General features: G+C 59.0%; 1 protein-coding gene across 1 annotated transcript; it reads right to left on the reverse strand.

The window, feature by feature from the left end:
- Positions 1-746: 746 nt before the first annotated feature.
- On the reverse strand, positions 747-22,152 carry ITGAX (integrin subunit alpha X). Its single transcript, XM_054714453.1, has 30 exons — positions 22,048-22,152; positions 21,386-21,488; positions 20,445-20,548; positions 20,070-20,140; positions 19,779-19,893; positions 17,144-17,274; positions 16,173-16,318; positions 15,794-15,947; positions 15,320-15,470; positions 14,816-14,889; positions 14,312-14,441; positions 14,051-14,193; positions 13,742-13,882; positions 13,429-13,638; positions 11,400-11,530; positions 11,124-11,281; positions 10,864-11,018; positions 10,031-10,162; positions 9,873-9,946; positions 9,516-9,657; positions 7,465-7,581; positions 7,302-7,381; positions 7,132-7,215; positions 3,073-3,151; positions 2,869-2,976; positions 2,679-2,762; positions 2,360-2,473; positions 2,118-2,219; positions 1,744-1,854; positions 747-928 (listed from the first exon to the last, which is right to left on the reverse strand). Exons 1-30 carry the CDS (start codon positions 22,082-22,084, stop codon positions 830-832), a joined length of 3,480 nt encoding a protein of 1,159 aa, XP_054570428.1. The 5' UTR covers positions 22,085-22,152; the 3' UTR covers positions 747-829.
- Between the last annotated feature and the right edge of the window lie 4,887 nt (positions 22,153-27,039).

Genomic DNA, 27,039 nt, shown 5'->3' on the forward strand with positions numbered 1-27,039 from the left:
GGGGTGAGGGGTGAAGGGGGCCTAATACATGGTGACAGAAGATGATTTGACTTTGGGTGGTAGGCACACAGGGCGATATACAGATCTTGTATCATAGAAATGTACACTTGAAACCTACATGATCCTATTAACCGTCAGCCCAATAAATTCCTTTTTTTTATCACGAAAAACAATACTGGATTTTAGCGAGATCATTGGTGGCTAGTGGGGGAAGGGAGAATGGAGCCGGGGACTATGGTCCGTGTATTTCTAGGTAGAAATTTCAAGTCATGTGCTCAGGAGCAGGGCAGGATCCTGCCCTGGTGTTTCCATCTGGAGCTTTGACAAGACAAATGGCCCTTCCCAGGGAGACACTGTGTGCAAATGAACTTCATCCTCCCAAAGAGAGAAGCCGCCTGAGGCCAGCCTCCTCCTGTGGGACATTTGTTCCCCTCATGGCTGGCGGGGTGGGGCGGGCGAGAGTAAAAGGGCCAGGAAACCTCTCAGGGCGGAGCAAGTCCAAAAGAGAACAGGAGGGAGTTTCTTTCTTTTTAATATATATATATAATAAATATATATTGTTTAAAGTATTACAAACAGTAGTACATATGTTTCCTTCCCCCCGCCCCCTCCCCCCATTGACCTTCCCTCAGCCTCCCCTACCTGCCGGCACACGCCCTCACCCCCCTTGTGTCTTGTGTCCATTGGTTGTGCTTATATGCATGCATATAAGTCCTTCAGTTGATCTCTTACCTCCCCCCACCCTCCCCAGCCTTCCCACTGTTGTTCGACAGTCTGTTCGATGCTTCTCTGCCTCTGTATCGATTTTTGTTCATCAGGAGGGAGTTTCTTATTGGCCACCTTGGGGGTCCAATGGCCCATTTCCTGGGGCAGCTTGTCCATTTGCTTCCGCCATCATCTCTTTGTACTGACGTTTAAAGAAGCCGACCTGCAGGGGAGGAGGGAGAGGAAGGTCAGGGCGTCCAGTGGGAGAGGGGGAAAGAGGTGATGGGGAAGGGGAGGGACCACCATTCAGGGGCCCCTGTGATGTCCAAGCAGTGCCGTGGCAACACTGTGACAGTTAGACTGGACCACAGTTCTGTGAGCTGGTAATTACCTTTACAGCGTGAAACAAGACCCAGCGTGGACCTGGCACTTGCCTAGTCACAGCGAGAATCCATGGTGGTGTCCACATCAAACCCAGGGCAGTGCTTTCCATGTTATAACTAGAGGCCCGGTGCATGGCCTGCGGGGATCAGGCCAAAACCGGCAGTCCAACTCCGCCTACCACTCCTGCTTGCGGCTCCCGCTCATCCTGGCCCCACTGTGCCTGCCACAGGCTTGCACAGCCTTGAGCCCTGCGTCTGTCGCCCATCTGTCAGCTGAGCGGCGCTCCCGCTGTGTGAGCGCACTGACCACCAGGGGGCAGCTCCCGCATTGAGCGTCTGCCCCCTGGTGGTCAGTGTGCGTCATAGCGACCGGTTGTTCGGTCGCTTAGGCTTTTATATATATAGATTTGCTGTCAAGGGAAACACGTACAAAGGCAGAGACGAGTGGGAAGGAAAGGGGAGAGACTAAAGGAGGCCTGAGAACAGGGAGGAGGCACACACATGGAGGACAGTGGGGACGGCTGATGTCAGAGGTGGAAGAGGCTCTCTCGCACGCAGTGACTGAGCGAGAACGTGTGCCCGCCTCCAAGGTGAGCGCTGTCTTATGCTGTGAAGAGTGGGAGCACGTGCTGGGGGTCAGGAGGCGAGCACGCACCTTGTACAGTGTGAACGTGATGAGAGCCAGCAGCACCAGTCCTCCCACAGAGCTGCCCACAACGAGGGGCACGGGGTTGTGGACCTCCTGCTTCTCCAGCACCACCTCCGCCTGGAAGGAGGTGACCCGGTCAGACAGCATCGGGCCTCTGGCTGCCCCGGCTCCTCCCAGGCTCTCCTCCCCTAACCTCCTCCCCTGCCTCCTCAGGCCAGACTCCTGGGCTGAGCTACAGAAGCCCTCTGGGGTTAGGGACATCTGTCCCACCCCGGGATCTTCACCCCCCGCCTCCCTCCAGGCCGTGAGCCCCCACCGGCACACGGATTCAGCATCAGAGCCTCTCACCACCTGGCTGCTGCCTCCCACACGGTCGCTACCTGGGCTCTCAGAAATGCCTCCTGGCCCGGGAGCTGGGCGTACACGGATCTGTCGAACGTGATTTCCGCCACGCTCACGACCGACACCTTCTTCTGCTGCGTCTGCAGAGGGCAGGGGAGCTGGCAGCTGGCTCTGGGGAAAGCTGGGCGCCAGGGAGATGCCCTCGCTCCCCGGAGGCCGGCACAGACATTCAGGGACCGCCCGGGGCTGGGGCAGGGGCTCTGCCGCTGGGCCCACACACCTGGCTGACCCAGCCGAAGCTGAGGTTGCCCTTCAGGATGAAGTCAAGTTCCTCCTGGATGCCGAAGGAGGGGACGTCACAGCGGAACCTCCGGCAGGCGGCAGCCAAGCAGTCCTAGGGACAGGAAGTAGGTCAGCCCAGGGGGGCGGGGTGTGTGTGTGAAGGCAGAAGATAGCATTCAAGTGTCTGATTTAAGGGAGCAGCCACATCCGAATTCAGGAATGCCGCGCAGCAGACATCCCTCTGCACGTCACACGGACTCCTGAATTCAGCCCCTCTGATGCGTGGCTGAAAGTGGGGGGCAGCCCGTCCCCCTCACCAGCACGGAGTTCTTCTGGATGTGGGCCTGGGGGTTGGACTCGGTGGGCACCGTTCTCTCTGAAGAGCAGCGCATCTGCGGGTTCTAGGAAGACACAGGACAGGCGTCTCGGCGGGGACCTTGGGGATCGGGAGGGACACGGGAACCCAGGCCGAGGCCCGAGTCGGGAGCCACACACCGTCCCGCGCACCTGGGGGTGGAGGAGCTCCAGCTCTGTCCACACAGCCACCTGGCTCAGCTCCACAGGCACCGAGAGGAGGATGCTGACCGGCAGGTCCCTCTGCCCCAGGTTGTTCACCTGCACAGAGGGCAGCGAGGGCGAAGCGTGCCAAACCCACAGCCCGCCCTGCTCCCTGGCTGTGGCCGCAGCCCCGGCCGGAGCCGCCGTCCTCACCTGGTATCGGAGCTGGGCCCCGCTGCTCCCCTCCTCCTCGGAGGCCGAGAAGTTGAGGTACTTGGTGGAGTCCTCGTGGCTGGGGAGAGAAGAGGCATGGGGGGGTTAAGTTCCCCGGGGCCTTGGCTGTCCGGGGTGAGGGGTGCGGCTGACCTGAGGAGTGGGAAGGTTAGGGACCGGGGCTGGGCGTCCGGCTGGGTGCTCGCAGAAGCTGCCCGCAGAGGACACTGCCCAGGGGGCCGGGCAGGGGGGCCGTTAGAGGGACAGAGGCTCTGCAGAGGTCACACCGCTGTGCCTGCCTGTGCCAGCCCAGCACACGCTCCCAGACAAGCTCAGAGCCCGCACTGCCGGCTGCCGGGAGCCCGGCGTGAGGTGCGGGGGAGAGTGTGGGGCTCTGGGCAGGAGGAGGCCAGCCGACGAGGCACGCGGGTGGACGTAGCAGGGCGGTGCACCCAGCCTAAGCCCCACGGCCTGTCCCATATCACAAGCGCATACATCCCGAGGGGCAGGGTCCATGTGTGGTGATGATCACACAATAGAGGCTCAATAAAGCTTTGTTGAAGTCAAATGTATGAAAAATGTTCAACATCAAAAATTCTTAGGAAAATGGATTTAAAATGAAAGCCAGCACCTACCCCTCATCATCCACCCCTCCTGGGGCAGTCTACCCCTCAGCATCCACCCCTCCTGGGGCAGTCTACCCCTCAGCATCCACCCCTCCTGGGGCAGTCTACCCCTCATCATCCACCCCTCCTGGGGCAGTCTACCCCTCAGCATACACCCCTCCTGGGGCAGTCTACCCCTCAGCATCCACCCCTCCTGGGGCAGTCTACCCCTCATCATCCACCCCTCCTGGGGCAGCACCTACCCCTCAGCATCCACCCCTCCTGGGGCAGTCTACCCCTCATCATCCACCCCTCCTGGGGCAGTCTACCCCTCATCATCCACCCCTCCTGGGGCAGCACCTACCCCTCAGCATCCACCCCTCCTGGGGCAGTCTACCCCTCATCATCCACCCCTCCTGGGGCAGCACCTACCCCTCATCATCCACCCCTCCTGGGGCAGTCTACCCCTCAGCATCCACCCCTCCTGGGGCAGCACCTACCCCTCAGCATCCACCCCTCCTGGGGCAGTCTACCCCTCATCATCCACCCCTCCTGGGGCAGTCTACCCCTCATCATCCACCCCTCCTGGGGCAGCACCTACCCCTCATCATCCACCCCTCCTGGGGCAGTCTACCCCTCATCATCCACCCCTCCTGGGGCAGCACCTACCCCTCATCATCCACCCCTCCTGGGGCAGTCTACCCCTCATCATCCACCCCTCCTGGGGCAGTCTACCCCTCATCATCCACCCCTCCTGGGGCAGCACCTACCCCTCATCATCCACCCCTCCTGGGGCAGTCTACCCCTCAGCATCCACCCCTCCTGGGGCAGTCTACCCCTCATCATCCACCCCTCCTGGGGCAGTCTACCCCTCATCATCCACCCCTCCTGGGGCAGTCTACCCCTCATCATCCACCCCTCCTGGGGCAGCACCTACCCCTCATCATCCACCCCTCCTGGGGCAGCACCTACCCCTCAGCATCCACCCCTCCTGGGGCAGTCTACCCCTCATCATCCACCCCTCCTGGGGCAGTCTACCCCTCAGCATCCACCCCTCCTGGGCCGCACCTACCCCTCAGCATCCACCCCTCCTGGGGCAGTCTACCCCTCATCATCCACCCCTCCTGGGGCAGTCTACCCCTCAGCATCCACCCCTCCTGGGGCAGCACCTACCCCTCAGCATCCACCCCTCCTGGGGCAGTCTACCCCTCATCATCCACCCCTCCTGGGGCAGTCTACCCCTCAGCATCCACCCCTCCTGGGGCAGTCTACCCCTCAGCATCCACCCCTCCTGGGGCAGTCTACCCCTCATCATCCACCCCTCCTGGGGCAGTCTACCCCTCATCATCCACCCCTCCTGGGGCAGTCTACCCCTCATCATCCACCCCTCCTTGGGCAGTCTACCCCTCAGCATCCACCCCTCCTGGGGCAGTCTACCCCTCATTATCCACCCCTCCTGGGGCAGCACCTACCCCTCATCATCCACCCCTCCTGGGGCAGCACCTACCCCTCATCATCCACCCCTCCTGGGGCAGCACCTACCCCTCATCATCCACCCCTCCTGGGGCAGCACCTACCCCTCATCATCCACCCCTCCTGGGGCAGTCTACCCCTCATCATCCACCCCTCCTGGGGCAGCACCTACCCCTCATCATCCACCCCTCCTGGGGCAGTCTACCCCTCATCATCCACCCCTCCTGGGGCAGTCTACCCCTCATCATCCACCCCTCCTGGGGCAGCACCTACCCCTCATCATCCACCCCTCCTGGGGCAGTCTACCCCTCAGCATCCACCCCTCCTGGGGCAGTCTACCCCTCATCATCCACCCCTCCTGGGGCAGTCTACCCCTCATCATCCACCCCTCCTGGGGCAGTCTACCCCTCATCATCCACCCCTCCTGGGGCAGCACCTACCCCTCATCATCCACCCCTCCTGGGGCAGCACCTACCCCTCAGCATCCACCCCTCCTGGGGCAGTCTACCCCTCATCATCCACCCCTCCTGGGGCAGTCTACCCCTCAGCATCCACCCCTCCTGGGCCGCACCTACCCCTCAGCATCCACCCCTCCTGGGGCAGTCTACCCCTCATCATCCACCCCTCCTGGGGCAGTCTACCCCTCAGCATCCACCCCTCCTGGGGCAGCACCTACCCCTCAGCATCCACCCCTCCTGGGGCAGTCTACCCCTCATCATCCACCCCTCCTGGGGCAGTCTACCCCTCAGCATCCACCCCTCCTGGGGCAGTCTACCCCTCAGCATCCACCCCTCCTGGGGCAGTCTACCCCTCATCATCCACCCCTCCTGGGGCAGTCTACCCCTCATCATCCACCCCTCCTGGGGCAGTCGACCCCTCATCATCCACCCCTCCTGGGGCAGTCTACCCCTCAGCATCCACCCCTCCTGGGGCAGTCTACCCCTCATCATCCACCCCTCCTGGGGCAGCACCTACCCCTCATCATCCACCCCTCCTGGGCCGCACCTACCCCTCATCATCCACCCCTCCTGGGGCAGTACCTACCCCTCATCATCCACCCCTCCTGGGCCGCACCTACCCCTCAGCATCCACCCCTCCTGGGGCAGCACCTACCCCTCAGCATCCACCCCTCCTGGGGCAGTACCTACCCCTCATCATCCACCCCTCCTGGGCCGCACCTACCCCTCAGCATCCACCCCTCCTGGGGCAGTCTACCCCTCATCATCCACCCCTCCTGGGCCGCACCTACCCCTCAGCATCCACCCCTCCTGGGGCAGTCTACCCCTCAGCATTCACCCCTCCTGGGGCAGCACCTACCCCTCAGCATCCACCCCTCCTGGGGCAGCATCTGCGGCTTTTCCCTGACCCCCACCCCCTCACCCCCGGAACAGGCAGAGTGTCTCTCCCTATCCTTCCCAAGGGGCCTGGGGAAGGGAGGAGGAGTGGTTCTAAAAGCCCTTTGTTCCTGGCAATGAAGAACTGTCCACCCAAATGCCAAGGGCCACGGCCAGTGCCACAGGACCTGCAGTGCTGAGCTGAGGCCTCCCCTGACAGGAGCCCACCCCCTCCTGGAAGCTCACAAAGCCTCAGGCTCCGGAACCACAGAGAGGCCCTGGGTAAGACTCTGCTCTAGATCAGGGTAACCTCGCCCCCAGTGGGGCGGTGAGAACCTGGAAGACAGAGACGTCTCTCCCATCTCTTACGGAATCCAGGACAATCCTGGGGCTTCGGAGAAAGCCTCTGAGAACTATAGCCTCTGTTAAATGTAGCGTGTAGTGATAACGCCACTTCCTGTTGTCAGAGCTAGCCCACAGTAAACACTCAGGGGGTGATTAGCAAGTGCTGCTAGCAGTTGTCATCTAAGGACTGGACGGGGCGTGGTAGGACCTCAGTATCCCAGGTGTTGGGGGCCGCAGGGACTGAGAACCCCCAGCCCCGTCAGAGCGATGGGAAGGACCCAGCTCAGGTCCTGGTGTGGCACCTGCTGATCACGGTGTAGACGGCGTACTTCACCGGGAGCGCCAGCTGGGAGGTGGTCCTGCTGGTCCGGGGGGAGTTGTTCTCGCTGGAAGAAGAGGAGGAGCATTGGAGGAGCTCCTGACGGGGAGGCGGGGCGCGAGGGCGTTCGGACCTGTGCCTGGCCCTGCTCACCTGCTCACATTGGCCGTCAGAAGCAGGCGGTCTCCCAGCATGGCCTTGGGGGAGACGTCAAAGGTGGCCACGAAGGTGACCTGAGGAGAGGCGGGCGTGGGGTTGGCGGCGGAGGTCACGGGCCCTGAGCCTGGGCGGGGCAGGGAAGTGGGAGACAGCTGACCTGGGCGCCCTCGCGGAAGATGATGTGTTTGAGGCTGCAGCTGGTGCTCCAGGAGTCCCGGCTCCCGGCTGGGGCGCTGTCACAGGCCAGGCGCAGGGAGCGCGACTGCGGCCGGCTCTGAGCAAGGGCAGGGAGATGGCAGGTGAGCGTTTGTTAGTGTCCCAAAGAGACGCCATGATGGAGTGACAGTTTCCTGGAATCCACCCTAAGATTATGTAGTGTTGTTGTTTTTTAATCTTTAGACACTATCTGTCTGGTCAAATTTCTCCCTAATGTAGAAATCTCAGATTTATTAAAGTTTTCCCCCTTTTATTTATTGTTATTTTTAACAGGCTTTCTGTTATGGAAATTGTCAAACATGCTCAAAAGTAGAGAGACTAAATAAATCAAGCCCCATATACCCATCACTCTGCTTAAATGGGCAACATTTTCCTACTTTTGTTTTATTCAGCTGCGTCTCCACCTTTTTTTCTGAGTAATTTAAAACACATTCTGAATATCACATTGTTTCATCCAGAAATTCCTCAATATATACCACCGACCGCAAGACTCAACAACTCACGCCCGGCAACATAAGCAACCACTCCTTAACGTCAGCCAGTATCCGGGGCATGTGCCGTCTTCCTAGGTCAGTGGTCGGCAAACTCATTAGTCCACAGAGCCAAATATCAACAGTACAACGATTGAAATTTCTTTTGAGAGCCAAATTTTTTAAACTTAAACTATATGGGTAGGTACATTGTTGTTAACTTAATTAGGGTACTCCTAAGCTGGCCTTTGCTAAAAACTCAAGGGGCCAAAGAGCCGCATGTGGCTCGCGAGCCGCAGTTTGCCAACCACTGTCCTCGGTTGTCGCCAAAGATGCTATTTTACAGCTCATTTTAAAAATAAATACCCAACAGAGGCCCACGTGGTGCATTTGGTTGGTGTGTCTAGAAGTACTTCCAGTGCTGGGGCTCTCACCCCGGCGCAGCTGGGTCTTGCCATTTCTAGCGCGTCCCTTTGAACGTTAACCAAAAGGTGACCACATTGGGAATGCATGCCTAAGAGAGACACAAGAGGCCAACCAACCAAATGTAATGTATAGGCCCAGGTTAGATGCTGGCTCCAATAAATCAGGTATAAATAAAAAGATATTTTTGAGACTAAGGAAATTTTATTACGAATCCTTTGCTTCACTGGATGCGATAATGGTACTGGGTCATGTGGGATGTGGGGACAGTCCAGAACTAAGGGGGAAAGAGAGAGGAGTGACATGATGTCTGGGACTTCTCTTAAAATATTTCAGCAAACAGAGGGGGGAGCCAGATGAAATAAATACAGCAAAATGTTGATAATGGTTGAATCTGGGTGATAACGTTTTTGAGAGGTTTGTTGATCTTCTCTCTACTTTTATAAATGCTTAACATTTTTTGTACAATTTTTGTTGAAAATCTGTTTCACTTTGGTCCTAGCTCTGTCTTCCAGAGCTGGTATCGCCAAACAATAGCCCAACACCACTGTTTACAGGGGAAGTTCTGTTGGCGCTCACGTCTTGTCAATGGCTGCTTTCACTCTACAGCAGCAGAGCTCAGTAGATGTGACAGACGCGCTATGGCCCACAAAGCTGAAATATTTACTTTCTAGCTCTTCAGAGAAAAAGCAGGCCAAGACCTGATCTAGAGTAACCAATAAATTTAACCCCTGCTTCTACAAGGCAGTGTTTCAAATATTTGAAGGTCGAGGTAGGTTCTCCTTTAAAAGAAGAATATTGATATGATACTACAAAATATGTGGACTACAAAAAAGTTGAGGGCAGAGTCCCCCCTCTCTCCACATTAGCAGCCTGCTGGGCACTCATTCCTAATAGTCAGTGTTCTTAGAACGTGGTGCCCGGAGTTGCGCACAACATGAGCAAGCCCCAGATGGCACAGCCGTGTCTCTCCGACCAGGATCAGCCCAGATTCTGGGTTTATGAGAGGCCGCTGAGCAATGGCGGCCCCAGCCTGAGCGTTGAACAGGAGTCTCTGCTGATGCCCAGCCATTAGCTTGCCTCCCCGAGGGATTAATACCTGGCTCACTGCCACACGCCGGTAAGACAGCCCTGGCGGGTAGGAGAAGGTGACAGTGGTCCCGTAGGAGTCCTCCCCAGCATTCCACACTTTCACTCCCATGTTCAGCTCCAGGTTGCTCCCCACCACCAGGGTCTCCAAGCTGGGGGTTGGGGTGGAGGGCAGGAGATGAGCCTATGACCAGGGCTAGAAATGGTGTGGGGACGAAACACAGAGTGGAGAGGTGGGGGGCCCCGGGGCCTGGGATGTCTGGTTTCTGAGCACAGGGTGGAGATGTTAGGGAGAGCCAGACAGCAGCTCTAGGTCCCACGAGAGGGGCTGGGGGACCAGGGCAGGTCTAAGGAGGTGGAAGCTCACCCAGAGGCGTCAATGGCGATGCCAAGGTCGTCCTGGCAGACATGGTCGTCTCCACAGTTCTTCTCAAAGGGGAGCTGAGAGGGAAGGCAACGCGGGGTTTCTCCAAGGCCTGGAGGCCACACCCCACTGCCCCCTGAAGATCCCAACCCGAGACTCACGGAGGCTGTGAGGTATCTGGGGGTGTCCGGAGCCAGCATGGGCTGGAGGTTTCCAAGGGTAGGGATGGGCTTGCCCACCAGGGAGAAATTGAGACTCAGGGTGATGGGGATCATCGAGTCCTCCACGCAAGCCTACAAGGCGGACATTGAGGAGAGCAGGAGGCTCAGGACAGCACCCTCAGTCACTAGCTGTGCCCGTCTCCTCATCTGTGAAATGGGGTAACAGTGATGCCTACCTGAGCTGGGGAAACGCTCATTGCTAAGATTCCACCTTGAGAATCCTCTGCTGGGCTTGCCCTCTGCCTTGCTCTCCCTTCCCCCAGCCTCCCACAGCTCAGCCTGCTCAGGGTCTTCGCAACCTCCCTGCTCGGAGAGGCCTCAGGACCCTCTGCTGTCTCCCTGGCTTCATCCTTCTTCACAGCATTCATCACTACCTGACCCCTGTTACCTAGGAACCGGATTATGTTTCCTCTCTCCCCGGCCTGCCCTCTGGGCGTGGACTGTTTTGTCCCCTGTGGTGTCCCTAGCACCGAGGACAGGGTCTGTCTCAGAGGAACTGCTTGAGGCAAGAATCCCAGCCCCCCCCCCGCTCTAGTTCTCTGAAGCAGCCGTGCGCGTCTCTGCCATGCAGCTGTGTGATTCCTGGCAGCTGCAGCCCACCCCTCCATTCATTCATTCACCGAGCCACGGACCCGCTCACTTATCTGGCTAAGAAATGTTAAGCTCCTCCTGCATGCGAGGCGACGTGCTGGGCTGAGCTAGCGCCAGGACCAGAGCACACTGGTTCTTTCCCTGCCCGGCCACTGCCGTCCCCAGCACGCCGAGACCCTCACCGGGAGCAGCAGCTTCACTTCCTCGCAGTGCTGTCTCAGATCCAGAAGCCTGACACGAGTCAGATGCCGAGTGTTGGTCTCCTTGAAGATGGCACGGGGACTCAGGCGGCCGGGGTCAAGGGTCAGGTCAAAGGTCACATCACTTTGGAGGTTACCTATCGGGGGAAGTAGAGGGTGGGGAGGGCTGAGAGAACCAGGAACTCCCCAGGTGGGCACGGGGCAAGGCAGGAGACGGGAGTCCTGGGCCAGAGAGGACTCACCCAGCCGCGTCCTGGGGCTTTCGTGGACACGAAGGCAGACTTGGGCATCAGCCAGGTCCCGGATGGAGGCTGCGTGCTCCCGGCACTCGAACACAGACCTCGCGATCTCGGTGGGTGTTATGCGGATGTCCACCCACACCCTGAGCACAGGTCTGGTCCTGTGGGCACAATGCCAGCCCTTGGTCCCAGGAGGGCAACCGGGGGTGGGTGAGGAGACAGCTGAGCTGGGTAGACCTAGGGACCACCGGGGGAGTGACAGGGGAAGGCTGTTCTCACCTGAGCAGCAGTGCGTGCCCCTGGGCCCCCACGGCCAGGTCCACAAGGCCGTCCAGGGTGAGGTCCTGACCCCCGCTCAGCGACTGCCCGAAGTGCTGGAGCCTGGGGGAGAGCTGGGAGCCTTCGATCCTCTGGTGAGAGGGACGGGCAAGCCAGTTTGGGGGGGAGAAAAAAGAGTTGGAAATCAGCAACAGGAGGAACGGGGAGGTAGGAACGACAGGGACAGAAGGGGTGAGGAGTGAAAAGATGTCACCATGAAGGGCCTACAAAGGAGGTGAGTGGCCATGATGACTAGAGCAAAGAAAGGAGATTCGGGGCCGCACGGTTCTCAGCAAAGCCTCTCGCCCTTTTTTTTTTTTTTTTTAATATATTTTATTGATTTTTTAGAGAGAGGAAGAGAGAGGGACAGAGAGTCAGAAACATCGATGAGAGAGAAACATCGATCAGCCTCCTGCACTCCTCCTACTGGGGATGTGACCGCAACCAAGGTACATGCCCCTGACTGGAATCGAACTTGGGACCCTTCAGTCCACAGGCCACCCCTCAATCCACTGAGCCAAACCAGTCAGGGCAGTGGTCGGCAAACTCATTAGTCAACAGAGCGGCAAACCACGGCTCGTGAGCCGCATGTGGCTCGTGAGCCGCGAATGCCAACCACTGAGTTAGGGCATGCCCTCTTCTTAAAGTTCCAAGCTCTTTGAAGCCCTTCAGTGGTTAAGCTGTACCGACAGTAATTGATTATAAGGTAACACCTACTATGTGCCAGGCACATATGCATGTGTCACCATAGACTTGCTACGTGCCGCCTATGTACTGACTCATGCAATCCTCACGGCAGCGGCCTGGGAAGGCTGGCGGCCACGGCCACGGCCCTGAGACACAATTCCCACACCGTGCAGTTCACCCGTTTAAAGTACACAGCTCCATGTTTCCAGGATGTCCACAGTTAGGCGACCACCAACGAATCGATTTTAGAACATTTTCATCACCCCAAAAAGAAGCCATACACCTGAGCAGTCACCCCGACGTCCCTCATATCCCGCCCCAGCCCCTGACGACCAGTAGCCTACGTTCTACCTTTGTGGACCCCGGTTCTGGAGCTAATACAAATGGAACCAGATCCAGGTGGCCTCTGTGCGGGCTCCTCTCTCTCAGCATCATGCTTTCAAGGCCATCGATGCTGTAGATGTGCCAGCCCCTCGCCCGTTTACGGCGGAATACTGTCCGCTGCGGGGCCACAGCACCTTTGTGTGTCTGCTCGCTCGCGGATGGGCACGGGGCTGTTCCGCCTTGGGTTATTGTGGTAACGCTATGGGAACATTTGCTGTACCGTTCTGAGTAAACATGATCGCAGTTCTCTTGGGCAGAGTCGCTGGGTCGTACAATGCCTCCTGCCTCAGCTCTCAGGACCTGCCCGGCTGTGGTCCAAGGCAGCTGCACCGGGTCCCATACCCCTTCTTCCCCCTTCGAGGCTTGCGAGGGCATCCCGCCCACACTTGCTGTAGCCTCTCTCCATTCTAGCCCCCCACCCCGACCCGGCGGGTGTGAACTGGTGTCTCGCTGTGGCTTTAATTAGCTGATGACTGACGCTGCCAGCTGGTCCTTTGTAGATCATCTTTGGCGAAGTGTCTCCTCAGCCCTTCGCCTGTTTTTATTTGGGACTTCCTTGGCTTTGCCGGGGAAGCAGCCCCGCTCCGAGGGAGCCCTGCCCCACTGGGTGGGGGCTCCTGTCTAGGTGGGCATTTGCAGGATTACCGGTGGCAGCAGACTCCATCTCTGACACCGCTGGCTGGCGCCGGGCACGGGCCGCTGGGGGATTAAAAGTCCTGGACGGAGACCCCACCCAAGTACAAAGTCTCCATCGAACGCTTCCGTTTCTCAAGCCACAGAGTTTGTTCGCTGCACAGAGAAGCCCGTGGTGGGCAGAGGAGGCCGGAGGTGGAGACAGACTTTTCCAGGTGGCAGCGTGGGAGACAGGGAGGAGCAAGGGGAAGGCAGTCGGAGTGACAGGATCTGCAACGGGCCTCACCTGGCTGTGGGAGGGGCTGACGCCCAGCCCCGAGGTCCCATGGAACAGGTACACAGCACCCCGGTTCTCCTGCTCCCCCGGGGCCCCGATGGCCACGTCCGTCAGCTTGTCCCCATTCACGTCCCCCAGCGCGGTCAGGGCTGCCCCAAAGCGGCCCCAGGGGTGGCCCTGCTCCCCACGGAGGATGGCCTGGCACTGCCACCTGGCCCTCTGCAGAACAGAAACAGCGCCAGTCCCACCCCGGGCAACCCCACCACCCCACACCCCGGGCAACCCCTCCGCCCCACCCAGCCAGGTCTCCTCAGCCACTCACCCCCCGGGGCAAGGGGCACACAGACACCCGGCCCCCCCGGGTCGGCTCGTAGTAATGGGGAGCCCCGATGAGGACCAGGTCGGAGTTGCCATCTCTGTCCACGTCCACGGAACAGAGGGAGGCCCCGAAGTAGGAGCCAATCTGGAGGGCAGAGGCTCAAGTCACCCTGTCTGCCCTGGCACAGGGCACCCTCTAGGCAGGTCCCGCCTCTCCCTGGGCACCAGGACCTCCCCCCACGAGTCCTGAACCCCTTCATCTGCTCCCTCCTCCCTGGAGACCCCGCCCCCCTCAGGGTCCTCCACACCCAACCTGGGTCCCTGGGACTTCAGCCTTCGGCCTCCACTGCCCGGCCGCCTGGGTGAAGATGACGGCCTTCCCGGTGTGCTGATGGCGGGGGGCCCCCAGGACCAGGCTCTGCACCCCCTTCCAAAGGGCCAGCTCCGTGGAGTAACCTGAGGGGTTGGGCCTCAGCACAAAGGCCGCCTCCTGCCCCCCTCACCCCCCGCCCCGGCCCCTGCCCCCCAGGAAGCTCATCTCCCGCCTGTCCTCACAGCCAAAGCCTCTTCTCACCCAGGTAGGAGTCCGCCATGTCCATATTCTCCTGAAACATGTTGATGAAGGTGGGTTTCATATTTTGGGGGTACAGGAAGGCACCTCCAGACCAGCTGAAGCTCCCCACAGCGCCCAGAACGGGTCCGTCCTGGGAGAAAGGTCCTGGGGCTGAGCCGGGAGCGAGGAGAGAGCAACTCCACAGCAGCCCACCCCTGACACCTAACCTCACCTGCCTCCTCCCTGCCCCCCTCACCCCACACCCACCCCACCTGCCTCCTCCCTGCCCCCTCACCCCACACCCACCCCACCTGCCTCCTCCCTGCCCCCTCACCCCACACCCACCCCACCTGCCTCCTCCCTGCCCCCCTCACCCCACACCCACCCCACCTGCCTCCTCCCTGCCCCCCTCACCCCACACCCACCTCACCTGCCTCCTCCCTGCCCCCCTCACCCCACACCCACCTCACCTGCCTCCTCCCTGTGCCCCTCACCCCACAGCAGTGGCCAGAAGGGCCCACTCACAGGCGTGAGCACCGCGCTGAAGCCCTCCTGGGACATCTCCAACTCGAAGGAGCTGCTGCTCACGGTGTGTGTACCTGGGGGAGGCATGGCACTCGGGTTCAGGGCAGGGGGGTGGGGGTGGGGCAGGCTTTGCCAGGTCTGAGGACACCTCAGCTTTTTTTTTTAATCCTCACCCAAGGATGTTTTTCCATTGGTTTTCAGAGAGAGAGGAAGAGAGAGGGAGAGACAGAGAGAAACATCAATATGAGAGAAACACATTGATTGGTTGACTCTTGCACACGCCCCAACCAGGGCCCCAGCAAGGGAGGAACCGGCAACCAAGGTACATGCCCTTGACCAGAATCGAACCCGGACCCTTCGGTCTGCAGGCCGACGCTCTATCCACTGAGCCAAACCAGCCAGGGCAGGACACCCCCGCTGTGACAGGGTCTGATGGCAGAGATGCCGCCCAGAGGGAAGGCACCGCTGAATGAGGTGTCGGAGCGCGTTCCACCTCTGCCTCACCCTCAATGGCAAAGATCTTCTCTTTCAGCTGCTTCTGAATGTCCCTCAGAGCATCGAAGTTGTCCACTCGGAATATGTGCTCCTGCGAGGGCGCGGACGCGATGGCGATCAGTTCTGTCACGGAGCGCGTGTCCTGAAAAGCCGACCCCACCTGTCCCCACAGGAAACCGACTCAGTGAAAAGACGGCAAGCCCAGGGCACCTGCCACACTCTGCTGCCATGTCCTCCAGAAACCGGGGTCAGTGTCATCCCCCTCCCTCACCACTCTGCTCTCCCCCCAGCCCCCCCAGCCCCCCCTCAACACACACACACACACACACACACACACACACACATGGAGGTTAGCAGAGGGTCAGGTCCCCAGGCTAACACAGGCCTCATCCCCGAGGGCAGTGGAAGCCGAGAGCTGGGGTTTCTGTCCCTGAAGGGGATGTCCCCAAAGAGGAAGCAGCAGGCAGGCATCCCACATCCTACCCCGACCGCATAGCGGATGATGCCCTTGGCCTCGGCCATGGGGATGACTTCCCAGTATTCCAGGCTGTCGCCTGTTTTGTCCCCGTCGGTGATGACGATGAGGATCTTGGAGGCATCCGCTCGGGCCCCACTGTGGACACTGAACAGCTCTTTTCTGTGGGAAAGAAGAGGGTCCGGAGGCGCCTGGACAGAGCCCTCTGCCTCAGTGGCCATGAGGAGGGACTTCCTCTGGGAGGCCTGATGCGTGCGGCCCAGGGCACCCACCCCCTTGGTGAGGAGATCGGGCAGAATCTCAGTTCCATCGGCCCCTTTGTCACGGAGCCCGAGGAGGCCTGGGGAAAGGGCAGCCGCCTGGGGGGCCTGGAGAGTCAGCACTCACATGACCTTCAGGATAGCTGTGGCCGTGTGCGTGTACCCTCCCAGCTGGCGCACGGAGTCCAGCAGCCGCCATGGGTCTGAGCTCTGCGTGAAGTCCTTGAACGTGAAGTGAACCCGGAAGGTGTGGGAGAACTGCATCAGGGAGAACTGGGAGAAGCCCTGGGGCTGGCACCGCCTCCCAAAGCCCCAGTACCCTCCCCAGAGCCCCAGCGCCCTCCCCCGAGCCCCAGCGTCCTGCCCCAGCGCCCTCCCCCAGAGCCCCAGCGCCCTCCCCCGAGCCCCAGCGTCCTGCCCCAGCGCCCTCCCCCAGAGCCCCAGCGCCCTCCCCCAAGCCCAGCGCCCTCCCCAGAGCCCCAGCGCCCTCCCCCAAGCCCAGCGCCCTCCCCAGAGCCCCAGCGCCCTCCCCCAGAGCCCCAGCGCCCTCCCCAGAGCCCCAGCGCCCTCCCCCAGAGCCCAGCGCCCTCCCCAGAGCCCCAGCGCCCTCCCCAGAGCCCCAGCGCCCTCCCCCAAGCCCAGCGCCCTCCCCAGAGCCCCAGCGCCCTCCCCCAGAGCCCCAGCACCCTCCCCAGAGCCCCAGCGCCCTCCCCCAAGCCCAGCGCCCTCCCCCAGAGCCCAGCACCCTCCCCCAGAGGCCCAGCGCCCTCCCCAGAGCCCCAGCGCCCTCCCCCAGAGCCCAGCGCCCTCCCCAGAGCCCCAGCGCCCTCCCCCAGAGCCCCAGCGCCCTCCCCAGAGCCCCAGTTCCCTCCCCAGCGCCCTCCCCAGAGCCCCAGCGCTCTCCCCCAGAGCCCCAGCGCCCTCCCCAGAGCCCCAGTTCCCTCCCCAGCGCCCTCCCCCAGAGCCCCAGCGCCCTCCCCCAGAGCCCCAGCGCCCTCCCCAGAGCCCCAGCACCCTCCCCAGAGCCCCAGCGCCCTCCCCAGAGCCCAGCGCCCTCCTGTAGGCCTGCCCAGCGCCTGCCCTGCCCCACGGGTGCACCTGGGCCCTGGGTCTCTGGAACTGGCTCATCACAGCCTTCACGAAGCTCAGCATTTTGGCAAAATCCCTGGATCCGATGCTGCCTGAGCCGTCGATCAGGAAGACGATGTCCTGCTCCTGCCTCGGGCACTCTGAGGAAGGAGGTGGCAGGGTCCTCTGCAGGCGCCCCAGAGCCCAGACCCTCCTGGTAACAAGAACTCACCCCCCCCCCGCCCCCCTGCCCCCTGCCCCCTGCCCCCCGCCCCCTGCCCCCTGGCCCCTGCCCCCTGCCCCCTGCCCCCTGCCCCCCGCCCCCTGCCCCCTGCCCCCTGCCCAGAACAGGGCCCGAAGTCTCCTAGAGTCTCTAAGAGGCTGCACCTATGATTCGGCTGCTCACACCTGCGCAGCCAGCCTGGTTGGTAAAAACGTGAAAGGTCCTCCAATGCAGATGGTGAGAAGCTGCTCCCCTCTTCTACCTCAGCGGCCGAACCCCGGGCCCTCCACGCCCCTCCCCACAGCATCTCCACTCTGCTCCAGTCCCTGGCCAGGTCTCTCCTCACTGTTCAGAGCTGAACTGTATTTTTGTTAAGTTTTTCAATTTGTTGTTGTTGTTAATCCTCACCCGATGATACTTTTCCATTGATTTTTAGAGTGGGAGGGAGGGAGGGAGGGAGGGAGACATCAATGTGAGAGAGACACATCGATTGGTTGCCTCCCACACATGCCCTGACCATGGCTGGGGATCGAACCTGCAACCCAGGTACGTGCCCTTAACCGGGAATCAAACCCAAGACCCTTTGGTGCATGGGCTGATGCTCTAACCACCAGGCCAGGGCTTTTAAATATTTGTAATGCCACCCCTGGCAACAGCCGCACACTGGCCCTATTCTGTTCTCAGCTTAAATGCAGGACACCACTCCCCTCCTGGGTGAACACAGGAGAGAAGGCTGCCCAGCTCTCAGCTCCCCTTTCTGCCTCAGTGGCCTCCCACCCGAGAGAGTGGCGTCCTGGATGTTCCCCGGGGAGCCCAGTGCCTGTGGGTCAAGTTAGAGCCAGAGGTGCTGCAAGGGGCACTGCATTCAATGGCCCATGCCTGCCTCCCCAAGGGCCTGAGTGTGAGAGTGACAGCGGGGCGCGGCCTTGGGCTGCTGTGGGCTGGGTGTGAAGAACTCACTGTCCCACTTCCTTATTTTCCATTCCCACCAGCACCAGGAAGCCAGACCCTGTGCCTCAACCTGTGCGCGAGCGCACACACACATCATACACACACAAAGACACACATACACACATATCATACACTCATACACAAATACATACACATCATACACACACAAATACACATCATACACCTATACATACATCATACACTCTCACACAAATGCAAACATACACACATCACACACACATATACACATCATAACACACACAAATACACACAAATCAAACCCACACAAATACACAGGCATCATACACTACACACACCATACACACATCATACACACAAACAGACACATCACGCACGGACACATTCAGACTGCCCTCATCACCTTTTCTTGGCCAGCTGCACAAACCAATTGGTCATATACACTGAGTGGTCAGATTATTATGACCTCTGAACACATAATAATCTGGCCACTCAGTATATATATATATATATATATATATATATATATATATATATATATATACTAGAGGATATATATATATATATATTAGAGGATATATATATATATATAGATATATATCTCTATATATATATTAGAGGAGATATATATATATATATATAGATATATATATATATATATATTAGAGGATATATATATATATTAGAGGCCCGGTGCATGAATTTGTGCATGGGTGGGGTCAGGCCAGCCTGGCCAGGGGGAGGGGACATGGGCAGTTGGCAGGCCTACCTGCTGATCAAACTCCTGGTTGAGGGGACAACTTGCATGTTAGCCTTTTATTATATAGGATATACACTGAGTGGCAGATTATTATGCGTTCAGAGATCACAATAATCTGGCCACTCAGTGTATATCCCAGTGTGCACTGGGGGAAAATAAACCCCCTTTTCTCTAAAAACAATAGCAGTTGGCAATCATTGAGCCCTCAGCACATGCCAGGCGTTGTGCCAAACCCTGGCCGTGGGGTGGCTCTGTCCTGGGTGTGTTACTATACCCATCTGACAGATGAAGACATGAGGGCTCAGAGAGGGTAAGGCCACAGGGACGGCCCTGCAGCGGGGCAGTCACAGGGCAGGCCGTGAAAGCGGGCAGTGACTCCCCCGCCATGTTTGACCCACTACACAACCCAGTAAACCTTTTTCCAGATCCCTCTCTTTTTTTTAACGTTTTTATTGACTTCAGAGAGAGGAACTGAGAGGGAGAGAGAAATAGAAACATCAATGATGAGAATCATTGATCAGCTGCCTCATGCATGCCCCCTACTGCAGATCGAGCCCACAACCCAGGCATGTGCCCTGATCAGGAATCGAACTGTGACCTCTTGGTTCATGGGTCAATGCTCAACCACTGAGCCACACCAGCCGGGCCAGTTCCCTCCTTTTGATCTCTTTGGTAGAGTGTCTCTGGCCCCACTACGCCTCCAGTCAGATGTGTGTGGGCTCCTCGAAAGACCCAGTGGCCCAGACACTCACCCTGCAGGTCAGCTGGAAGCCTCCGGGCCTGCCAGGAAGGGGAGGCCCACAGGAAGCAGAACCCATTCAAGTGCATGTTCTCATTGCATGCATGGTGCACAGTGGGGCCACAGGCCTAGGGACAGAGGGGTGGTGGGCGGGCAGCTCCTGCCTCTGTCCCCTGCCTCTGTCCCATCCCAGCACCTCCACCCTCCCATCCCAGCACCTCCACCCTCCACAAGAGCCCCAGCTCCTGCAGTCCCAGGTCCCCACCCCTTCCTCAGGATGCTCCTGTGACCCAGGGCGACTCACCAGCAGCCGAGAGGGTGTGGTGGCCGCTGTCAGGGATAGGCCCAGGGACATGTTCACAGCTTCTGGGGGGACTGAGGGGACAGGTAGGTGATGGTCACCCTCAGGACAGAGAAGCTATGTACAGTCTGGGCAGAGGTCACCTCATCCCTGGGAGACAAGGAGGTCTGACACAGGAAGGGGGCTCCCAGCTCTTGATGGAGCTCTGGGGGGTGCAGGGGGGCAACGGGTAGGGAGGCCTTCGGGGTCAGGAAGCATGTCTGATGGCGAGGGTTTTCAGACTGAGCTGAAGCTAGAACATGAGCCCACTGTGCTCCCCACAGACCCCATGGAGCATGGGCAGCTGGACCTGGGTCCCAGGGAGGGGCAGGGACTCACCCTGCAGCTGGATGGGCTCACAGGTGGCCGTGCTGTAGTCACACCGGTAGAGGCCGCCCGTCTGGTTGACAGCCTTTACCTCCTGGGGGGCCCCCACCACCACCCTGGGGGAGACAAAGAACACTGCAGTTCGGAGTGTGGACACAGCAGACGGAGAAATCAAACACCGTGCGATTTCACTTCCTAGAACATGTAGAATCTAAAGAACAACACACACACAAACGAAACAGACTCGGATACAGTGGGCAAACTGAGGGTTGCCAGATGGGAGGGGCGAGGGGACTGGGTGGAAGAGGTGAAGGGAAGGGGAAGTCGCAGAATAGTCACGGGGATGGGCAGCACAGCACAGGGAATGTGGGCAATATTTGTGTGATAAGTAGGTCCCGTGCCAGGTGGGCCCTAGAATTCTCAGGGGGATCACTTCATGAATTATATAATTGTCTAAGCACTGTGATGGACACACGAAACTAACATAAAATAAGATGACAGTAGCGTGGACGCTAAGGCCAGACTGCCACTCCAGCAGGTTTGCTTCAGCGCTCTGTGCCTCAGTTTCCTCATCTGTCAAGAGGAGATTAATAACAACTTAAGTTCTGCACGGGAGGGATTTCTGTCTGTTTTGTTCTCTGGTGTATGACTGGCTCCTGAGACACACAGTAGGTGCTCAATAACGATTGAATTGAGGACTAAATCCATACCCACATAAAGGGTGCGTGGCCCAGTGCCTGGTGCCCAGTAAGTGCTCAATAAATGTTAGCTAGCTCGGACCATCCAGATGGCCAGACAGCATGGCTTTCAGTTCAGCTCTGCGTGTCCCTGGGGGAATGGCCCCTCGGAGAGGAAGGAGAGCTTGTGAACAAAGGGCGTGGTGGGGGGGAGCAGAACGCCGTGCAGGGAGAGGAGCTGACGAGAGCCCAAGGCCAGTCACCGCCCGGACTCACCAGCGGTCGTACTGGACCACAGTGTGTCCAAACCCGGCGCTGTGCATGGGGAAGATGGTCGGCCTGTCTGTGTCCAAGTTGAAGCAGAGAGAGGAAGCCATGCCTGGGGAAGAGGGTGCGGAGAGAAGCTTTGCAAAGGTTCTTCCTCTGCTTCATCTCCCCGGGCCTGACCCCTCACTGGGCCCAGCGGCCCGTGCCTCCTGGTCTTCTGGCCTCCCAGGCTGGGGCCTCCCCCGCCTCGCTGCTCTCCTTCAGACGGCCCAGAGACGGCGCCTCACCCAGTGGCAGGCTGGCAAGTTTCAACTCTCTGTTTAGGCCAAACTACACCCCCCATCCTAAAGGTGCGCCTTCCCCACCCCCGCCCTGGGGACTCCTAAGTGGGGGAATCCAGGAAAAGTTGGGGCCAAAGCGGCACTGTGGACAGAGCACACAGTGAGCTAGTTCTGCCTACCTGAGGGATCCCTGGATTGTCCGGGCAACTGGCCTCCCTCCCGGCATGTCTGACCCTCCCCCAGACTGGTTCTTCAATCTCCTCTCTCTCCACAAACTCCGCGGACCCTAGGTCCCTGTCCTGACGTGTGAGTCCAGAACGCATGCATTCCCAGTTCTCTCCCTCCCTGGACCCCATCCTCCTCGCCCCCTTCCTCGGGTCCCCAGCTTACCCATCAGCAGGAGAAGGGATGTCCTGGTCCTGGTCATGACTGGAAGGTCAGGCCTGGGCTCCCAAGCTCCTGAGCCACTGGGGAGCCGCTGGAGGCTCCAAGATGCCAAGAGAGCAAGTGAGCAGAGGGGTGGTCAAGAGGCCGGAGCTAGAGAGGGAAGTTGTCAGAATGACTCAGAAGGGGAGGGTGGGGAGTGTGACAAAAATAAGCAGAGACGGGGGCCGCGGCAGCCTACACACTCCCACCAGGAGTCTTTCTCGCTTCTCCGGCCTCGGCCGATCTAGACTTGTGTGGATGCCAATCCCCTGCCCCGCCCCGCCCCGCCTCTCCCAATTTCCCTGGTTCTGGCTGAAGGTTCCCCTTGACCTTGAAACTTCAGTTCGCCTGAGGAGAGGGAAGGGACAGATGTCAGGGTGGGGTTAGGGCCCTAACGGAGATGCTGAGGGAACCCTCCACTTCTGGCCTGGAAACCTCTGGGCCAAGGAGTCAGGCATCCGGCCCGAGGAGCAGAGTGGGTCTTCACTCGTTTACTCAGCGAGCCCTGGGTGAGGCTGATCACACATGCCCTCAGTGAGCAGAGTGAGGAAACACCAACCGCAAGGCCCCAGCCCTGGGGTCAGTGGAGAAGGCAAATGTGTAAACAGCAAGACTTTGCTCTGAGGGGAAACCCAGGAACCACAGAGCACCTTCCTGGGCCGGGAGGGGCAGTTAGGGAGGGCCTCCTGGAGGTGGTCCCCTTTGAGCTGAGTATTGAGGGCCCCTGACTGCCGGGGAGCGGAGCGTGTTTAGGAAGGGGTGGCCAAATGTGGAAGAGGCTTGAGGCAGCGGGGGCTTGGGGAAATGGGTGGTGGAAACCAGAGTGAGTAGGTGGTGGGAAGTAACAGGGATGAAGTCAGGGCTGTGGGGGAGGAGCGCAGGGGAAGCAGGCCCAGCCCAGAAAGCCCCCTAAGGCATGTGATTTCAGGTCGGGGTGGAGGGAAGCACTGATCTTCACACTCATATTTTAGGAAGCTAGAGAGAGGGGCTGATGAGGCGTGGTTTCACTGGGAAAGAGCTGGAGGCAGGTCAGTCCGAAGGGAGAGGATGGGGCCTGTGGAATGAGCTCGTGGCCGTGGGGATGGGCTGGAAGGTGGCTGGTCAGAGTGGAGGACTGTGGTGCTGGCCCCTGAACAAGAGAGCACAGGAGGAGGGAGGGGCGGTGGGCCAGGCCAAGTTTGTTTTGTTTTGTTTTGTAAATATATTTTTATTGATTTCAGAGAGGAAGGGAGAGGGAGAGAGAGATAGAAACATGAATGATGAGAGAGAATCATTGATCGGCTGCCTCCTGTATGCCCCAGTGGATCAAGCTCACAACCTGGGCATGTGCCCTGACCAGGAGCCGAACCGTGACCTCCTGGTTCATAGGTCGGATGCTCAACCCCTGAGTCACGCCGGCCGGGCCCAACTTTGGTTTTGAGAAAACCAAAACGTAGTGGTTAGGAGTTTGGGTTCTTTCAACCTCTCTACGCCTCTGTTTCGTCGTCTGCAAAATCGGGGTGACAATAACAGTATGCCCCGTCTATTGCTGCTGGGCGCTGGGGTCAGAGTGTGAGAGCTTTACTCCCCGGCTGTTACCGTGGCTACGCTGTGGTGATGGGTGCGGTAGGTAAGAGGGGCTGAAGGGCTTCGGGAGGCAGCTGAGCGGGGATGATATACGCAAGGAAGGGGCAGGACCCAAATTATCTGTCCTAATTATGCCCCAGTTAATTGATTATCTGTCTAGACTTAGTGGGACAAACTCAGGTGACCAGGAGTCAGCAATAACGGCCTATCCCCTGGTACTTCAATGTCTAGACAGCTGAGCCGAACCGGAACACATGACACACAGACAGAATGAGTGTGCAATCACACAGGGTTTATTTACCTACTCCTAGTGGGTCCTAGGCTCCAGCAAAGGCCCCCCGGCGATGCACACTGAAGGACAGACGAGGAAAACAGAGGCAGGCAGGCGGCTGCAGTTGATTCAGGCTCACACAGCAGAGCAGTCAGGGGCTTGTCTCACGGAGCAACGTGAAGTCCTCCTCTTATCGGGCAGGAAACCTCAACTGAAGAAGGTCCCGGGGTTATATAGACCGCGGTAAACAACTGTGTCCTCGTCCGTGTGGGCCAGACGGTGTGCCTTATGCTGGGAGCAGGGCGTTTACACTTTAAGGGCTCAGGGCTTTCACATCAAGATAGTGGGGTGTTCATTAATTTTGGAAATTACAGAGTATTGGGGTTTCCATACAGCAAACATTTCACACAATAATTATTTCATACCTTAGAGGGGTTACATTATTCTAACATTCTCCACCTCCTGGGCTCTGTCCATCTGGTTCCCTGACTTAATACGTTTCTGCCCGAGGTGCTGCCTGAAGACCATTCCAGCGGGTGGGGGCGGGGGGCTGCACCTGATCTGCCACATATTGGAGGTGGAGGCGGGTCGGGGGAAGGGTGGTGAGGAAACTAGGACAGAAGCTGATTGAATTCAGGTCAGGCGGGCCAGAGCGAAGTGGAACTGAAGAATTTGGAGTCTGTCTCCTGGGGCGTGTCTTTTCCATGGGGGGAAGAGGACAGAAATCTGTATGCAGCAAGCCTGGGATTTCTTAGTCCATTTCCACCCACACCACCCACGGGGCCCGAACCCTCCTCTTGCTACATGCAATCTGTCTCACTTCTCTGTCTCTGACGGACAGTTCCCCACCTCACCTCCAAATTCTCTCAAAACAGAACGTATTTAATTCCACGGTGTGGAAACACCCACGCGTGCGTGTAGGGGCTCAGGAAGAGGCCCTTCCAAACGCATCTGGCTCTCCCTGCACGCCTGGGTCCCCGCGGGAAGCCTGCCCTGTGCATGGTCTGGGAGCTGTAGGGTTCCAGTCGGTTGGGAAGCTTGGGACATGGGAGGGAGAAGCAGGCCCGGGGCAGTAACAGGGTGCTGGCAGGTCAGGGGAGCTGTGCCGACACCAGGTGTGCATCACTGTCACTTCATGTCTGATGGCGCCTTGAATCCTCACAATAGCCCTTTGGGGCGGGCGGGGGCTGCTACTATCCCCGTCTTACAGACACAGAATTAAGGCGCAGAGAGGCGAGCCGTGTGCCTCAGGTTGCCCAGCTAGTGCAGGTTTCAAGGCAGGGGAGTGCTAACCACACTGCTGATGACCCTACGCCTCCCTCTGCACCGCTGCTGCGGGCCGCTGCCGTTGTTAACCGCTGAGGGCGAGGAGGGAGCCGACCATCAGCCTCCCTCAGTGACAAATAAAAGGTGACATCCTCGCATGACAGTTCATTGCGAGCAGATACTCATTTATCCTTGTCTCTCCAAGGATGGCCATTAGACCTGGAGCGGACACGACTGGGTCATGCATGTCTGTTGGGCATGTGGATGGATGTGCAATGGGAGGGCAGATGAGATAGTGTGTGAACAAGTGGATGGGTGGGTGGGTTGTGGATCGGTGTAAGGATGGCTAGGTGGGTGGGTGTAAGGACGGCTGGGGTGGGTGGGTGGGTGTAAGGACGGCTGGGTGGGTGGGTGGGTGGGTGGAAGGGCAGTGGGTGGGTGGGTGGGTAGGGCAGTGGGTGGGTGGGTGGAAGGGCAGTGGATGGGTGAGTAAGAAGGTAGGTGGATGGGTGGAAGGACGGCTGGCTGGGTGGGTGGAAGGGCAGTGGGTGGGTAGGGCAGTGGATGGGTGAGTGAGAAGGTAGGTGGACAGGTGGAAGGGGAGTTGCACAGATTTGAAGCGAGTGGACCAAGTGGTCAGCCCAGACGCCCTGAGGCCTGCTCAGCCATTGCACAAATCACAAATCAGAATGCTGCCTCAGAGCAAGGCGGGAGCAGCCTTTCTAGGAGGCAAACTAACCTGAATTGGGCAAATTTAAGATAAAACAGGAATTTTAAAAGTAAGTCAAGTGAAGGGCGTTAGGGAGCAGAGCGAATGCGGACGTGGTAGACGTGGGGGGCGAGTGAGGCGGGAGGAAGGAACCCAGCGGCTCACAGACACGCGTCAGCTAAAGCCCCGAGCTAGCCACAGGGTGTTCTTGCTCCAACCCCCGCAGCTGGCCAGTGACGAAGCCAGAATGACAACACGCACTTCACATGTATGTAAATTCTACAAAGCAGAGGCAGGAGAGAAGGGGAAGTGGAGACATGTCACTGTGGGGCGGGGGGAGGGAGGAGAGAGAGAGAGAGAGAGAGAGAGAGAGAGAGAGAGAGGAGAAACAAGGAGGGCAGAGTTAGGGCGGTGGGCCTGGGTGTTGGTGACAGGCCTTACCTCCCGCCGGGTGTCCCATCTGAAGGCCCCAGGCGCCGCCTCAGCCCCCAGCCTTCGGTGCAGCCCACAGAGCTGAGCAGGCAGACCCAGGCTGGAGCCCCCGCCACGGAGTCTGCCTGACCTTGCGCAAGTCCACGCACCCTCACGAGTCATCGGCATCCTCTCCTGCAAAATGAGAACCACATGCACCTCCCTGGGCAGGCGGAGGGTTCCCTGAGACCTGGTGGGGACTGAAAGCCAGGACCGCGCCAGCCTGGCGGAGTCGGGGGAGGTGTGGGGGGGTGGGGGGGAGCCACAGTCGTGGCTGCAGGTGGAGGCGCCCTGGCTCCCAGGTGGCGCTTGCTGCCCGCCCCGCTCCCCATTCAGAAGGAAAGCCAGCCCACGTGAGAGAGTGAGTGCACGTGAGGGCCTCACCGATCTCGTTTTCCTTCCAGTGACGATCTGATATTTCTCTGGAGATCAAATATTGTATCATTTTCAAAAAGTGGTTCCCTCGACCTTGACGGCGCCTTAAGCACAGGGTAACTGCGGGCCTGGTTGACAAGTGTTGTCCCAGCCTAAGGATTACCAGGGCCCCTTTCACCCCCAAAGCTGCCCTCCTGGGCGCCCGGTGCGCTGAGGCAGGCAGCTGTGTCTGAGCCCCGTGGGAGAATCTGGAAGCTGCCATCGCCTTCTTGACCAGGGGCTGCTGCACTCCCCGCAG

The sequence above is a fragment of the Eptesicus fuscus genome, chromosome 4 (genome assembly GCF_027574615.1).
Source record: "Eptesicus fuscus isolate TK198812 chromosome 4, DD_ASM_mEF_20220401, whole genome shotgun sequence".
Taxonomy (NCBI): domain Eukaryota; kingdom Metazoa; phylum Chordata; class Mammalia; order Chiroptera; family Vespertilionidae; genus Eptesicus; species Eptesicus fuscus.

Coding starts and splice junctions, on each gene's coding strand:
- ITGAX (XM_054714453.1), bottom strand. CDS start 22,084: ATGACCAGGACCAGGACATCCCTTCTCCTGCTGATGG. Junction 14,890..15,319: donor GAAGATCTTTGCCATTGAGG/GTGAGGCAGAGG, acceptor TGCCTCCCCCAG/GTACACACACCGTGAGCAGC. Junction 2,763..2,868: donor TGGAGCTCCTCCACCCCCAG/GTGCGCGGGACG, acceptor GTGTCTTCCTAG/AACCCGCAGATGCGCTGCTC.